The sequence below is a fragment of the Perognathus longimembris genome, chromosome 1 (assembly GCF_023159225.1).
Source record: "Perognathus longimembris pacificus isolate PPM17 chromosome 1, ASM2315922v1, whole genome shotgun sequence".
Classification (NCBI taxonomy): Eukaryota; Metazoa; Chordata; class Mammalia; order Rodentia; family Heteromyidae; genus Perognathus; species Perognathus longimembris.
Genome location: NC_063161.1, coordinates 102,490,103 through 102,505,986, shown reverse-complemented (window position 1 = coordinate 102,505,986; position 15,884 = coordinate 102,490,103). Strand labels below are relative to the sequence as shown.

Sequence of the window (15,884 nt, the reverse complement as noted above, 5' to 3'; positions counted from 1 at the left end):
GATGTGGTCTTGATGATGTCCCTCACCCTCCTGGAGGCCTCTTCACCCCCACTCTGCAGACTTGACTTGTCCCTGGACCCTTGTCTGGGGTCACCCACCTCTTGTCCTCTTACCTTCACCTGTGCATGCTGGCTGGTTTGGACCATGCTGCCTATGAAAGATTTGAACAAGGAACCATTTTTTTAATGTAATATTGAGCCATTCAAAATTTAGTTTATAGGCTTCATACAAATAAATACTAGCTTCATAGTTATACTAAACTTAAAAAACGTTTTTGAATGACAAGTCATGGCTATATTAATTTATGTGGTATGATGTGATTTGTTTTGTTTTGTTTTGTTTTGTTTTTGGTCAGTCCTAGGCCGTGAACTCAGGGCCTGAGCACTGTCCCTGGCTTCTTTTTGCTCAAGGCTAGCACTCTGCCACTTGAGCCACAGCGCCACTTCTGGCCATTTTCTGTATATGTGGTGCTGAGGAATTGAACCCAGGGCCTCATGTATACGAGGCAAGCACTCTTGCCACTAGGCCATATTCCCAGCCCTTGATGTGATGTTTTAATAAATATGTAACAAAATATGTATGATGTGCAATGACATATAGAGTCATCAATTTTTGAGATAAGATCTTGTTATATAGCACAGACCCACCTCAGCCTCCCAAGAACTAGAATTATTATAGGTATGTGCCACTCCACCCAAATAAATACATTAGATTTAATACTGACACAGCCTACTATTAAAGAATTCAATAAATAGTTGCTCTTTGTTATCACTGGATGGACAAAAATCATTTTCATTCCAAAAAAAATCAAAATAAAACAGGCAAATGTTCTGAGACATTGAGGTCCTGAGACCATCTTGATTAGGCAACGTACACTAAGTCCACAGGCAAGCTTCAATACGTTCCACACATCTGGTCAGCTGAAAACTGCTAAGGACACATAAACACCAAATTTATTCTAACCAGAACTGCAAAGGAAATAATTACATAATGTATAGCATCATCAATTTAAGCACATTAATTTGATGATCTACTCTATAGTCATTTTAAAAAATAAATGGAAGAACTGTTTAGACACGTGGTTAAATGGAGAAACAGGGTAGAAAACAATGTTGGAGAAAATAATAGCTGAGGGGAAACATGAAGCAGGGTATTGTGTAAAACCCAACCCAGCACCTGACCCACAGACAGGATGCAGATGCAAGGAAAATGACCTTGGGCTTTTCCATTTTAAAAAATAATAACAATAATAAAACCATATACCAATCCCCATTGCTCATGTCTATAATCTTAGCTATTCTGAAGGCTAAGATCACAAAGCCAAGCCCAGGGCAGAAAAGTCTGTGAGATTCTAATCTCCAAAAAGCTAGAAGTAGAGCTATGTCTCAAATGGTAGAATGCCAGCTTAAAAAAAAAAAAAAAAAGAAAGAAAGAAACAGTATCCAGGCCCTGAGTTCAAGCCCAAATACCAAACAATACAACAAACACACACACACACACACACACACACACACACACACACCTATATCATGATGCCCTGAGTTCAAACCAGTTTCAGTATTAGTAACTATAAATAAATAAAATATATACATAGATATCTTACTATGTAGTTATATTTTATTATTTGGATAAACTTAAAACCAATTTTTAATGGTAAATGTTTTGGCTAATGTATATGATGTGAAAATAAGATAAATACATTTTTGTGAGATTTACTGTTGAATAGAAAAAGAGGAAAACAACAGTGTAATGAATTTCTGTAAAGATACTTGGCATGAAACAGAAAAAAACACAATAAAATTGGTGGCAGAATTAAAATAGTAACTAATTAGAAGAGATTATAAATTATAATTATTATCATAAGTATAGCCATAGGAAAATAATTAAAATAAAAATAAAGGTGAGCTTTTCATAAATAGCAAACAATACATTCTATATATCTCTGAGATGACAAGATTAGAGTCTGAATCAAAATATAACTCATGAGGAGTTTGGTCTTCTCAGGAACTTACTGCCAAGGGAAAGTAGACTGCATCTAGTCTGTACAATCTTGTAACAGATGCTGCAATCTCATAGGCCATGGTGTTGAATTTAACAGATATTTTCCAAACAGTACCTTTAAGACTATCCGTAGGAGCAAGATTGACATCAGCCATTTTTTTCAGCCTAAAGCAATAAACTTACAAAGTATCACACCGTGTTTGCTAGTCTACACTTGACTTTACTATGATTATTAAAGGAGAAATGTCAAAAGTCTTTGAGAAAACAACCAAAATAACATCAGAATTTACTGTGCCAGACAGGAAATCCTGACAGCAGACAAATATTTCAGACCTCAGAAGGATGATTTCAGAGCTCTAGGAAAACAGTAGACATAAAACCATAGGAATGTGTTCTGCACGTGAATTCCAACTCTATTGTTTCAAGGAGTATGATGTTTAAAGGAAAAGTAAATTTCAGTGTTCTGATCTGAAAAGATAACATCCAGGTATCCAACAGGAAATGTCACCTAATATTGAAGACTTCACAATAGGCAACATATATTCATAGTCATGAATGAAAGGAACGCTGTTCATTTAATCTGAAATCCTGGGGGTGGAAAATCCAGAGGAAAAACTCCAATAAGGAAGGGAGGGAGACGTGGGAAAAAGAAGCAAACACATCTTGTTTTCATTTTCTTTTCTTTTTTTTTTTTTTTTTGGCCAGTCCTGGGCCTTGGACTCAGGGCCTGAGCACTGTCCCTGGCTTCTTCCCGCTCAAGGCTAGCACTCTGCCACTTGAGTCACAGCGCCGCTTCTGGCCGTTTTCTGTATATGTGGTGCTGGGGAATCGAACCTAGGGCCTCATGTATCCGAGGCAGGCACTCTTGCCACTAGGCTATATCCCCAGCCCCACATTTTCTTTTCTTTTTGTCTTGTTTGTTTATCTATCTTTGGGAGGGCACTGAAATGTAGGGACAAAGGGTAAACAAACGCAGCAGTGATACTCACTGGACACTATGTTGAAAATGAACTGTACAACTTGTGGGTGGGGTGGGAGGGGAAAACTGAGAGTGAGGGAAGGGGTGACATTGTCAAAAAATGTACTGTTTACCTGACTTATGTAACTGTAACCCTTCTGTACATCACCTTCATATTAACAATAAAAAATTAATTTTTTTAAAAAAAGAAGCAAAAGTACCATCTAACAAAGGTGAGAGAAAGTGAAAGAAACTGAAGACCAAGCCACTAAGAGTTACAGAAATCGCCTGGCACTGATAGCTCACACCTGTAATCCTAGCTACTCAGGAGGAAGAGCCAGGCAGAGCAGAAAAGTCCACAAGACTCTTATCTCCAATTAATCACCATGAAAGCAGGAATGGAGCTGTGGCTCTAGTGTTAGAATGCCAGCCTTGAGCAAAAAACCTCAGCAACAGTGTGCAGACCCTGAAGTCAAGTCCCACTACCAGCAAACACACACACACACACACACACACACACGAGTTGATAAAACTTCTAAATGTATACTTATAAGAAGAGCAAGACCAAAGAAGGTGCAGGAGCATTTTTTAAAACTCATAAAGACAAAGGGGAAAATAGAAATCTCTAGCCAGGCACCAGTAATCCTAACTATTCAGTAAGTTGAGATCTAAGGATCCCAGTTCAAAGACAGTACAGGCAGAGAAGTCCATGAGACTCTTGTCTCCAATTAACTACCAAAAAAGCCTGAAGTAAAGCTGTGGTCCCAGTGGTAAAACACTAGTAGCCTTGAACAGAAAAGTTCAGGGACAGTGCTCAGGCTCTGAGTTCAAACCACAGGAATGAATATGCATACACACACACACACACACACACTTGCAATTCAATCTTCTTACTGAAGTAACCAAGACCACCAAGGAACTGTGGAGTTGCCGTTAAGCAAAGAGATTAAAGTGTGATTGGGTGTTTCAGAAAAAAAAAATTCTAACAAAATATGCAAAGATACAGTGACAGGAAAAAAAATTCCATTTCTGGCTGAAGTAAGACTGAATTGGTATAGGGTGAAAGAAGGGAATTACAACACAGAGAAAGATTAAGAGGTGGGATATGACAATACTGATTTGCTTTTCCTAGCACTTAAAATTAGTACTAGGGGAAAAAACTTAACAAAGACCTGTAGCATGAAGGTAAAGCTTGCTTTCAAAATATCAATGGACTAAAATTGAATAAATACATAGATTCACAAATACATCAGGATTATAATCCACACTGTACCATGTTATTTCATACACTCCCTCTCTCTTGTGTGTGTGTGTGTGTGTGTGTGTGTGTGTGTGTGTGTGTGTATGCTGGTCCTAGAGCTTGAACTCAGGGCCTCAGTGCTGCCCCTGAGTTTCTTGCTCAAGGCTAGGCCTCTACTTCTTGGGCCCCAGCTCCACTTACAATTTTCTGGTAGTTCTTATCTGGAGATAAAAGCCTCACGGGCTTTCCCATCCCAGCTGGCTTCGAACCTGTCCTCCAACCTCAGCCTCCTGAGTAGCTAGGATGACAGGCGTGAGTCACTGACAACCAGCTAGTTTTGCTTGCTGCTACACTATCCTACCCAGGTCATCAGTAGTAACTTAATAGCAACTTCCAGTGAAGCAAGACCCTCTTCTTCTCTCTCTACCCTCTCCATTCTCCCCGCCCCGCCCCCGGACTCTCCTGGCATCTTAGATGTCTTGAGATTCCAGGAGATTTCCAATAGCATTTAACTCAACATTCCTCACCAGAGAGTGAACAGACGAGCCTCCAGAGTGGCACAGTTTATCACAGGATAGGAAGGGGGTGAGTGATTCTCCTCCATTTCTAGGAAGGCAGTTCAGAAATACAATGTTCAGTCTCCCTGAAGCTTCCACAGCCTGCTGAGAGGCATTCCTTCCTTTCCCTTTATTGGCTTTTTCCTTCTCCACTGTCCTCTTTCCAGTCCCCATGTCTCTGTTACACTTTCCAAACAAGACAACCTGCACATCCCAGCATCTTAGACTCAGATTTCTGGGGAAAGTCTGGTAACAAGCTTTTCAGAATGGAAGATGAGTGACATTTTAAAATATGGCCTAACATACAGGAGGAAACAGAGATAGGGCAGAAATAGAGGCCTCCAGGGAGCCAAAGAGAGGAAAAGGACACACACACACACACACACACACACACACACACACACACCCCACATGCAACATACACACAGACCCACAGCACATAGCACATACAACAGACACACTTAATCATCTACCTAGTAACCAGTAAGACGAATTTTCTTAGAGCAATCCTGCATCTGCAAGAATAGAGTAGCAGAAGTTGTCATTCAGATGACACAGTGCCTGCCTAGCCTAGCAAGTAGAAAGCCTGAGTTCAAATCCCAGTGCTGCTCTCTCTCATATGTATATGTATATGTATATGTACATATGTATATATGGAATACTAATGAGGAAATGTGTACCACAGGCTCAACTGTACTAAGGGATTAAGAAAAAAAGTACGTGAAAACACTAACCATGATTTATCAAACATTATCACTTGTATACAAACTTTGTACTAATATACAGGTAGTATCTTCTCACAGATTTCTGTTTCATGTTACAATTATATCCATAAAGGACACAATAATCACAGACAAGCACATCCTCAAGAACTGCTCAGGGTATAATATGCTACTCACAAGCTAATAACTTAGCCTGACCTCGAAGTTAAAGCAAAGGACTTTATTGCTCAGCAGAGCCAGCACAATGCTCATTCGCCTCTTGACATCAATTTCCTCGCCTAAAAGTCCTCTAGGGAAAACATGGCTAGATCCATGTGGATGTCCACACACACACACACTGGGTTGCAGTAAAAGAGAAGACTCCCCCCACCCCCCCCCAGGTTTGGGAAATGGAAATTTTTCTCCAGGCAGCAAGTATCACATGCCTTGCTTGCTTGCTAAGTGTGAAGAAGCATTAGAGACCCACGAAGAATTATTACCCAACACATATAATCAGTCTTCTCACCAATTAAATGTGTTGCTTACAAGAAAAACAAGTAAAAATAGAGTTAATTCAACACAACTCATTATGCCACTGAAACAAATCTTTGAGAGCCCCGGGTTTATTATTAAGTATCTGTGCTTATTATTATTATTATATGTGAGGAATAGTAAGTGATAATCAAACGATTATTTATGATATCTAAAAATTGGTGTGACGTGTTTATAGCTGCATTTCAGTTGTAGAAAATTATGTAGATTCCTGTAGCTACTAATGGACAACAGGAATAGAAAGAATTAAATTCGTACTATCTTCAAATGTCACCCATATCCCATTCTCTTGGGGAAACCAAGACCTTTTCCAAGATTTAGCAAACTTTGCAAATTTCAGGCTCTGTAACAAGCTGTGTTATGAAATTTCATAGGCTCAAGGGCTTTCTTAATTAACTCTGGACCTGTTCCCTAGTGCCTACCGCTGTTCCCATTAGTGCAAGAATATATGCACACATGGAAAAAAATAGTTTTGTAACAGCCCACAAATATTTTCTATTTGATACTATATTTTAATGATTTTTGAATCATTTCAAAAAAAGAATTTTGTCACTTTCAAGTAATCTCCAATTTGCAAAGCAGATAGGAAAACTATGTTAATAAATTCCATCATTCCTAGATTCCTCTATATGCATTTCCTCCACAAAGATATTCTCTTTCATAACCATAATAAGACCAACACGGTGTCATGGGTACTAACTTTCACTAGGTCCCAATCATGTCCTTTGTGAAAGCTAAGTATTCAATCCAGAATTAGGCATAATACATTAGTATTTAGTGATTTCTCAGCCTGCTTTGGTCTGGAATGCCTCTCTGTGTGCCCCAAATTCTGATGAGAGCTAGCCACACTGTGAGTGCCTTGTGCCAGGTGTCTAAACTCCAGGTCCTGACTCTAAGCCACCCAGAGTGAGTGGTTGGCTACCCAAGAAACCCCACTGAATGGCTGTGTGTCTGAATTGTTCAAGAAATAGAAAGAGGGCTGGGAATATGGCCTAGTGGCAAGAGTGCTTGCCTCCTACACATGAAGCTCTCGGTTCGATTCCCCAGCACCACATATATGGAAAACGGCCAGAAGAGGCGCTGTGGCTCAGGTGGCAGAGTGCTAGCCTTGAGCGGGAAGAAGCCAGGGAAGGTGCTCAGGCCCTGAGTCCAAGGCCCAGGACTGGCAAAAAAAAAAAAAAAAAGAAAAGAAATAGAAAGAAGAAGAGAAGAAGCTGCAAGTCATCCTGCCTAAATTCATGATCACACTAATTTTTTTAATTTGATTCTATGAGCTACTGTGTATGCTCTGAGAAATTTCTATAGTTTAGAGGAAATGAATAAAGGTAATATACACTATGTTTTTAATCAAGTACCATTTGACATTAAATGAAGAGTCTGTTAGTCATCTGTAATTTCTTCTTTTTTTAATGGCATTATTAAAAGGTCTAAATTGAAGCATCTGCTAAAATAATTATTCCCGTACCATAGGAAGCAATTTTCCTGCCATATACACCATATCACATCATAAAATGAATTTCCTTGCTAAACCAAATAGTCTATGGTAGGTTTTTCCCTTTGGGCTGGTGAAATTGGAAAACAACTATTTGGGGGGAAAAAACACAAGGAATGATCTAAATGTTAAAGTATTTTTAGCTAGGCAATGAATAAATTAATCCACTGAAAAGTTACATTAAAAGCCTGGTGTAGTAGTGCATGCCTTTCATTCCAGCACTCAAGAGACTGAAACAGGAGGATTATGAGTTAAAGACCTGCCTAGAATACACAGCAAGATCCTTTCTCAAAACAACAAACTAAGTGAAAACAAGTAAAAGTCACATTAAAGGCTGTTGCTTTACATTTTCACCAAGTATGGGCCTCTCTGTAAAATCTGCCCCACTACTTAATTATGCAACCTTGGGGTCAAAATAATGAGAGTGTTCTTTTTATTCTTCTTATAACTTTCAAGGGCCAAGTGACCTTTCATTCAGGGACAGGACAGAAAGAACTCTGAGATAGGTTATTGGAATAATCAGACTCGGGGTTAGGCACCAATTTTGACTGACCTAAGCAAGGCACACGGTGCTATTCTTTCCGCCAGGTTGCTCTAGTACAGCAAGAAATGATAGCAGTGTGGGGATGGCTGGGCCATGAAGAGATACACTCAAGTGTTTGCTCATGTTCTCTGGTGACAAGTGAGGGAACCAACAAGAGATGCAACAACACAAAGAAACTGTAAAACTCTAACAGGGAATGGAGGCGCTTCAAAATGTTAGAACCACTTCCATGCCATGCATGAGCTCAGAAAGAAAATCCAGACTAGTTTAGTGCTTTTAGATGCTCAGGAACTAGCCTAAAATGCAAACAAAATATAGCTTAACTTAGACATGTCATCTTCAGAAAAGTGAGAAGAGGAGAGGAGGGGAGAGAGAGAAGGGAAGGAAAGAGAAGATAAGGGGAGGAGAAGAGAGAAGATGATGAAGGGAGGGGAGGGGAAAAGAGAGGAAGCAAAGAGAGGGAAAAGGGAAGCAGCCCATGCACATTAAAGATAAAAAAATATTTTCCTTCAAGTAGACTCCTAATCTAAAATTTCCCTGTTTATCAGATCAACAAGCATAGAATCCTTGAATGTCACGTTTAGCTTGCTCTTCTTAGCAGTCCATTTCAGGATGATGGAAGTTCACTTCTGAAAAAACCCACAGTAAATTGCATGAGCAAGTCCTAGCACCTTCATCATCAGATTTTTGTCAATGTCCTTACTGACTGTCTTCTTGGTAATCCAGGTCATTTAATATTTTTTTAGTTAAATATTTGTATCTGGAAAGATTATCCAATCTTAAAGGTAATGATGAAAGAATGCGTTGAATCTGATGATAACAAAGATTCCTCAACTGAATGAAAAATCTCACAAAACTACCATTGAAATTGTGTCCAGCAGAGATGGCTAGAGACAAGTTTAGTAGTTAGCCCATTCTCAGCATTGGTCCAGGTGTTCCACTCAGTTCTCAGATATCTCCTACTCTTCCACCAACAGCACTCACCATGCTGGGTATCTGTGGTTTGCTCCTGTAGTCCTTGCTACTCAGGAGGCTGAGAATTGAGGATCTAGGTCTGTAGCCATCCCAGTCAGGAAAATAAAAGAAACTTTAACTGCAAAAAGCCAGAAGTTGAAGGTATGGCTCAAATAGTAGAATGCCAACTTTGAGCAAAAAAGCTAAGGGACAACGCCGAGCCCCTGAGTTCATGCCCCAGTTCGTGTGCGCGCACGTGCGCAATATAGATAAGAACCAAGAAAGAGACCTTTGTTTTCCTCAATGAAAGGCTTTTAGAAACCTTTTAGGAAGTAGTAAGAGTGACCTCTAGTGACTTATTTTATTGTGATTGTATTCTACCAGGTGACTAACTGTTCAATCAACTTACTTTTCAACACATTTCTCTTTCATGTATTCATTGAAGAAAAGCCAAAGTTCCCAGCACAAGACCCAAGGAATTTAATTTGATCTCAATATGCATGCTTTATTTGACAAAACCCTCCTCACAAAAACAAATAAAATTTCAGTCAGAAATATGGTTCCAATATATGACCCAAAAGATGGGAAACTCATTTTTAAGAGTAAGTATGAAGTGTCAGGTAGAGATATGATGAGCACGGCCACTGAACAAACAGCATCCTCACTTAAGACTTGAGGTGGGGAAGAATTTAGCTGTGCCCAACTTCCTAAGGATGGCTTTGGGAAATGCTAAAAGCTACCTTTGGTGACCACAGTATTCTAAGTTTCTGAATACTAGCTTTTATCTACTGATTTCACAAAAGATGTAAGGAGGAGGAAGAGGAAGAAGAGGAGAGGACAGGGAAGGGGAGAGAAGGAAGAGGGAGAGAAGGCTACAGGTAAACAGAAAAATGAAAGCAATTTTTATTCAAGAAAAGTTATTTTACAAATTCCAATCTCATTGTTAGATCAAATTAATAAAGAAAGGAAAATGTCTTTCAGACAGAGATTTAATCTGAGCCAAAAAAAAAAATGTTTTAAGCCAGATGCCTAGATATTCGGGACGCTGAGATCTAAAAAAATCAGGGCTCAAAGCCAGCCCTAGCAGGAAAGTTCATAAGAGTCTTATCTCCAATTAACCACCAAAAAGCCGAAAGTAGAGCTGTGGTAGAGTGCTAGCTTTGAGCACAAACAGGCTCTGGGATAGCATCCAGTCTCTGAGTTCAAGCCCCAAGACTGCACCAAAGGGAAAAAAATTGTTTTAATGTTTCGATGTAAAAAAATAGGATTGCATTGGATTGAACTACTTGTGAATATAATAGCTATATGTGAATATGGCCCATTTTAGAAATCAAAGCTTCTTAAATTCTTACTCAATCAGAAACAAGGCACTCAAGGACATAGTCTGAAAAACATAAAATATTTTCTTCCAGAGAAGAATCACTTTGAAGATCACTGGAGAGACTAAGTTTATCTTTAAGCATGAACTTTTTTAGTCTTTTCATATTGAAATGAAGGCCCTTGGCAAGGGAGTGTCCAAGTGGTTTTTTCTCTTCGTAGTTTAGGCAGGTTATTAAATTTGGATTCTAAGATTTAGATTATAGTACTCAATCCTTACTTGAGCCCCATAGTTAAATTTTATCTTAACCCCAAATCTGTCCAGCTCTGAAAAACTATAAGCAGTTAATGACTACATTGATGCAGTATGATGTAATGTCTGCCAGTTATTTCCCTGATAGACTTAATTCTTATAAAGTATTATAATCCTAAGAGAAGAATCAATGACAGATATTGCAGACTAATCCCTTGCCATAAAATTCTTTTTTCAGTTTTTCTGAAAACCTTCTCTCCCCGTGAATAGTCACATCTATAGATAAAAAGTCAAATATGAATCATCTATTTGAGTCTTCCCCACAAGAGGCAAGTCTATCACAATGTTTTTTTCTTTTTAGGTTGCAATTTAAAGGGGGTGGGTGGGGGAGATTTATTTAAATTTTTTTTTGTCTTTTTCAGGATGCCCACTTTGCAATTCCAAAACCAAATATCACCCATGATAAAATACTAAGTTTTCTAAGGAGCCCAGTCTTTAAGTTTCCACCACCATCTCCACCACCACCACCACTCCTCCCGTTCACCGCACTTACATGGATTTCCTGCTACTCCTGGGTTCCTAGATTGAGTAAGCAGCCGCAGCAGCAGCAGGAGGAGGAGGAGGGAAGCTCTGGCGGCAGCGGCGGAGGCCATGCTCACTTTGGTTGGGCGCTCAGAAGATCCTGGGAGAGAGGCTGCTGCTCGCCTGGCTCCTGCGCTCAGTGGCTGTGTCCTGCCTGGGCTCCTGCGCTCCTCCCTCCTCTCCCTTTCTCTCTCTCTCTCTCTCTCTTTTTCTCTCTCTTTCTGACTCACACACACTAGCCGAGGAGAAGCCCCGGTCTTTTCTTGAGCTTCACACACCCCCTGATCCCCTTCCAGACTCCCCTAGAAGCACGACCATCACCTCCTTTCTAACCCACACTCCAGCCTTCTCCCGGCGCTTGTCCCTGGGGCACAGCCACTTCCACCTGGGCCAGGAGGTGACAGGTTCGCGGAGGGTCTCCGCCCCCCCCCCCCCCAACACACACACGCCCCTTGGAGGTGGCAGGTGACAACTGCCAATCTGGGAAGAGGCAGAAGCCCCCGCCCACGCCTCCTCGACCGGCCGATCTGTTTCTACCCCGACACACTTGGAGCTGCCCCTCTCCTCTCTCTACCCCCTCCCCTCCCAGCAGGGGCGCGGGCGACAGATTGCCTGACTCATGCCTCTGGCTGCAAGTTAAAAAGGCCTGGCGGTCATTACTCTGCTGATCATTGAACACAAGAAGCATCCAGGAAAAATCCATTTTCGGCTTCGGTTCTAAAAATAAAAATAAAAAATAAATGAAGGATGGACCAAGAATAAATCTGTAGGCAGACACCACAGTGCCATTCTTGCACTTCTGATGGAAACTCTGACTTGCAAAGAAGCTCAGAAGCCAGCTAGGGTTGTCCCAGTGCAAGGCCACAATCTGTCTGAAGAGTTTTGTTTGTTTGGTGGGTCATTTGTTTGTGTGGATCTGTGGTGCATCTATATTTTTGACTGGCTCACACACCTGTAATCCTAGCTACTCAGGAGGCTGAGAGCTGAGGATCACAGTTTGAAGTCAACCTAAGCTGGGAAAGGCCATTGAGACTCTTCTCTCCAATTAACTACCAAAAAGCCAGGAGTAGAGCTATAGCTCAAGTGGTAGAGTCACTATCCTTGAACAAACAAAAAGGGGGGAAAAAGCTCAGGGACAGCACCTAGGCCTTGAGTTCAAGCCCCAGGACCACACACACACACACACACACACACACACACACACACACACACACACACACACACAGAGTCACCTAAGTCTAATTACTTCGCTTATTTTTTCAGAAAAATAGATTGACATTCTTGTGGAACACATTAAAATGAGGTCTCATTTCTCATGGCATTCTGACACCCATCAATGCAATGCTTAGTCTTGATCATGAACTTGATTGGCTTGAGACACACCTGGTGGATTAGTCAACACAGCTCTCTGGGTGTTTGCAAAGACAGTTTCAGAAATTATCAGAGCATGGGTTGTTCTAACCTAATGAATGGATCCATCCCTTGGTGGCATGATTGAGAGGTGATGAAAAGTAGGATCCGAGGCCTGGGTGAAGGAGGTCATGGGTGCTGTATCCTTGTCCCCAATGACCCCTTCCTAGACTTCCTCTCTCTACTTTCTTTTCTTTATCAATGTTATTTTGAGTGGTACTAAAGTTTGAACTCAGGGCCTTGCAGCACTTGCTCAGCAAAATCTGTACCACTGAGCCACATCTGCAGCCCTCCTTATTCTGCTTTCTGTCTACAAAGTTCTGTTGCAACCTCACCCATGATATCTGCCCCAAGTATATAGGGCCAAGTAGTCATGACTGAAGCTTCTGAAGTTGTGAGTAAAAAGCCAGTCTTTCCCTCCCTTACATTGTTTGTCAGATATCTATCACAGTAATGACTAAAAACTAATACCATCAGTATCTTACAAAAAGGAGGAGGAAGAAGCGAGGGAGAAGAGGAGGAAGAGGAGAGAAAAGAGAGAGGAGAAAGAAGAAGAAAACAAAAAAAATCACCTTTTCTAGTCAATTGGCATAATAAGTTGAGCTCAAATACAACCACAGTTATTCTTTGCTAAAATATTATGTAATTTCAGGTGGGTGCCTGTAGTTCATGCTTGTATCCCTAGCTACTCAGGAGGCTGAGATCTAAGGATTGTGGTTTGAAGCCAGCCTGGCTCAAAGTCCATGAGTCTTATCTCCAACTAACCAGCAAAAAGCCAGAAGTGGGGCTTGTGCTCCAGTGGTAGTGTCACTCTTGAGCAAAAATGCTAAGGGACAGTACCCAGACCCTGAGTTCAAAAAATATGTAATTTTATGCAACTATAAAACATGTGTACAATTTTTTCTTTTCTTGAAAAACAAGAAGATAGTTAAGCATCTAATCCTTCCAAACTACCACTGTTTATTTTTTCCCCAAAGGCAAATAGGTTGAAATTTTCTTCTCAATTTCTTGTCACTGGTGATGAGAAGAACTGAGGAAAAAAGGAGAAAATAAGCATCAGTGGCTATACCATGAATAATTTACTTCACTAATTAAGATTTGTTCTATGTAGAACCCCTGATTTTCTATTTACATATTATGATAAGGTATTTTATGCTACTTAAAAAAAAAAAAACTTCAGTTTGTTGGCTGGGAATGTGGCTTAGTGATAGAGGGCTTGCCTAGCATGTATGAAGCCCTGTGTTCAGTTCCTTAGTACCTCATACAGAAAAAGCCAAAAAATGGTGCTGTAGTTCAAGTGGTAGAGTGATAGCTTTGAGCACAGAGAGGCTCAGGGAGAATGACCAGGCCCTGAGTTCAAGCCCCAGGACTGGCAAAAAAAAAAAAAAACAACAAAAAAAAAAACACCTCCAGTTGCTCATGTCAAAGAAAACATTCTCTCAAAATGTTTTCTTTCATATAAAGAAATGACTATCACCCCCAAAGTCCAAGTACAGAGAGAGCAGGTGAGCACAGTTAGAATGCAATTTTAGGAACTAGAAAAATAACCTCAGATTTCAGCAAAGCAATATTCTACCATTGAGAGGTGCCAATATTTAGCATAAAATTTCCTGTGTTTGTCAAATCTTCTCCTTAGAAGAGATATACTTTAAATATAGGAAAGCTCTCCTGAAGTGCAATTGAAAATAAAGAGAATGAGAGGAGGAAGGAACCAAAAGGGATGGGGGTAAGGGTAAGAGAGGATAAAAACAGGACAGTTAAATGACAAAAATGAATTTTCACTTTCTAACTTTGACTAAAATGAAAACTTCCTTCAATGTGCGGATATAATATGCCTCTCTCCGCAGGTATTCATACAGTTGTGCAGGTAAAACTTTAACCTGAAAATTATGGAATCCTGTGTTTGAGACATTTTTAACTCAGAAATCTCAAGTTCTAAGAAAACACAGTGTCTATTTAGGCAGCAAGAATGAGCCAGCATCAGTGGCTCACTTCTGTAATCCTAGCTACTCAGGAAGTCTGAGATCTGAGGATCCCGATTCAAAGCCAGTCCAGACCGATGAATGCATGAGACACTTACCCCGAGTTAGCAGCAAAAAGCTAAAAGTGGAGCTGTGGCTCAAGTGGTGAATTACCAGCCTGAGTGGAAAAGCTAAAGAAGAGCATGAGGCTTTGAATTAAAGCCTCAGTGCTGGCATATGTTGCCCGTGTGCATGCATGCATACACACACACACACACACACACACACACACACAAACATATTAGTATGTAACCCAGGATAGGTTATGGTTAAATATTAGTAGATTGATCCCTCATGTTCCTATAGTTGCTTGTAGACCTGTATCATGAGGCTGAGGCAGAACAATTTCTATGTGAATAGCAAATAAAGCACATTCTTTGTCCACTGGTTCTCTTGTGTATCTGTGTGCATTATAAAATTATAATATTCTGCAATAAATAACTAATAATAATTATTAAATACACTCCATCATGTCATGCCTGCTGTTTATTTTGTTTCCTGTGATGTAAGGTCTTGTTTGTATCAACAAATCTAACAGATGGTCATCCGTCAAGTGCCAATTAATGCATATGGTGCCTAGGAGATTTCTGTTCCCTAGGGAAGGAAGAGCAGCAGAAGATAATACAAAGGATGCCCAAATATATTTTTCAATTCTGTATGTGTCTTTAGTCAAACAAATGTCAAAAAGTTAGTCTGATGATTAAGTAACCCAGGTCACTTTTTTTTCCCCAGGTAAAAACCAATTCAATTTAATGTATTTTATTCCCTCTTAAAAATTACTCCCTTAGATTGCACTCAGGTTTATGTAATCTTAGCTACTCAGGAGGCTAGGATCTGAGGACTGAGGTTCAAGGTTAGCCAGGGCAGCTAAGTCCAAAAGACTCTTATCTCTCTACCTAAAGAGAAAAAAGAAAAAGAAAAAGAAAAAGAAAGAAAACCCAGAAGTATAGGTGTTGTTCAAGTGGTAGAGCATCAGCCTTAAGCAGTGAAGGCTAAGGGAGAGCTCACGGCTCTGAATTCAAGCCCCAGTACAAGCACGCGCGCGCGCGCGCACACACACACACACACACACACACACACACACAAATTACTCACATAGGATGATGCACAATGCATTATACATTTTGTCTATGTATTTGGATGAGATAAAAAAAAATCTCACTGAAACTGTTGTACAGTAGGGGGTAGAGGAGGTCCACCTGACGAAAGAATAATATATGCACGGGTGAAATACCGTGGTGAAACCCCTAGGCATACTTAATATACATTCAAAGTGACGAACAAAATGAATGACAAGGAAAG

At 40.2% G+C, this 15,884-nt stretch overlaps 1 protein-coding gene across 1 annotated transcript in view; it reads right to left on the bottom strand.

The window, feature by feature from the left end:
• Positions 1–11,222, bottom strand: part of LOC125352376 (contactin-associated protein-like 3) — a 129,201-nt gene extending 117,979 nt beyond the window's left edge. The window contains exon 1 of the mRNA XM_048347469.1: positions 11,123–11,222. Coding sequence (XP_048203426.1) covers positions 11,123–11,222 — 100 coding nt within the window. The remainder of the gene's footprint in view (positions 1–11,122) is intronic.
• Positions 11,223–15,884: the final 4,662 nt, after the last annotated feature.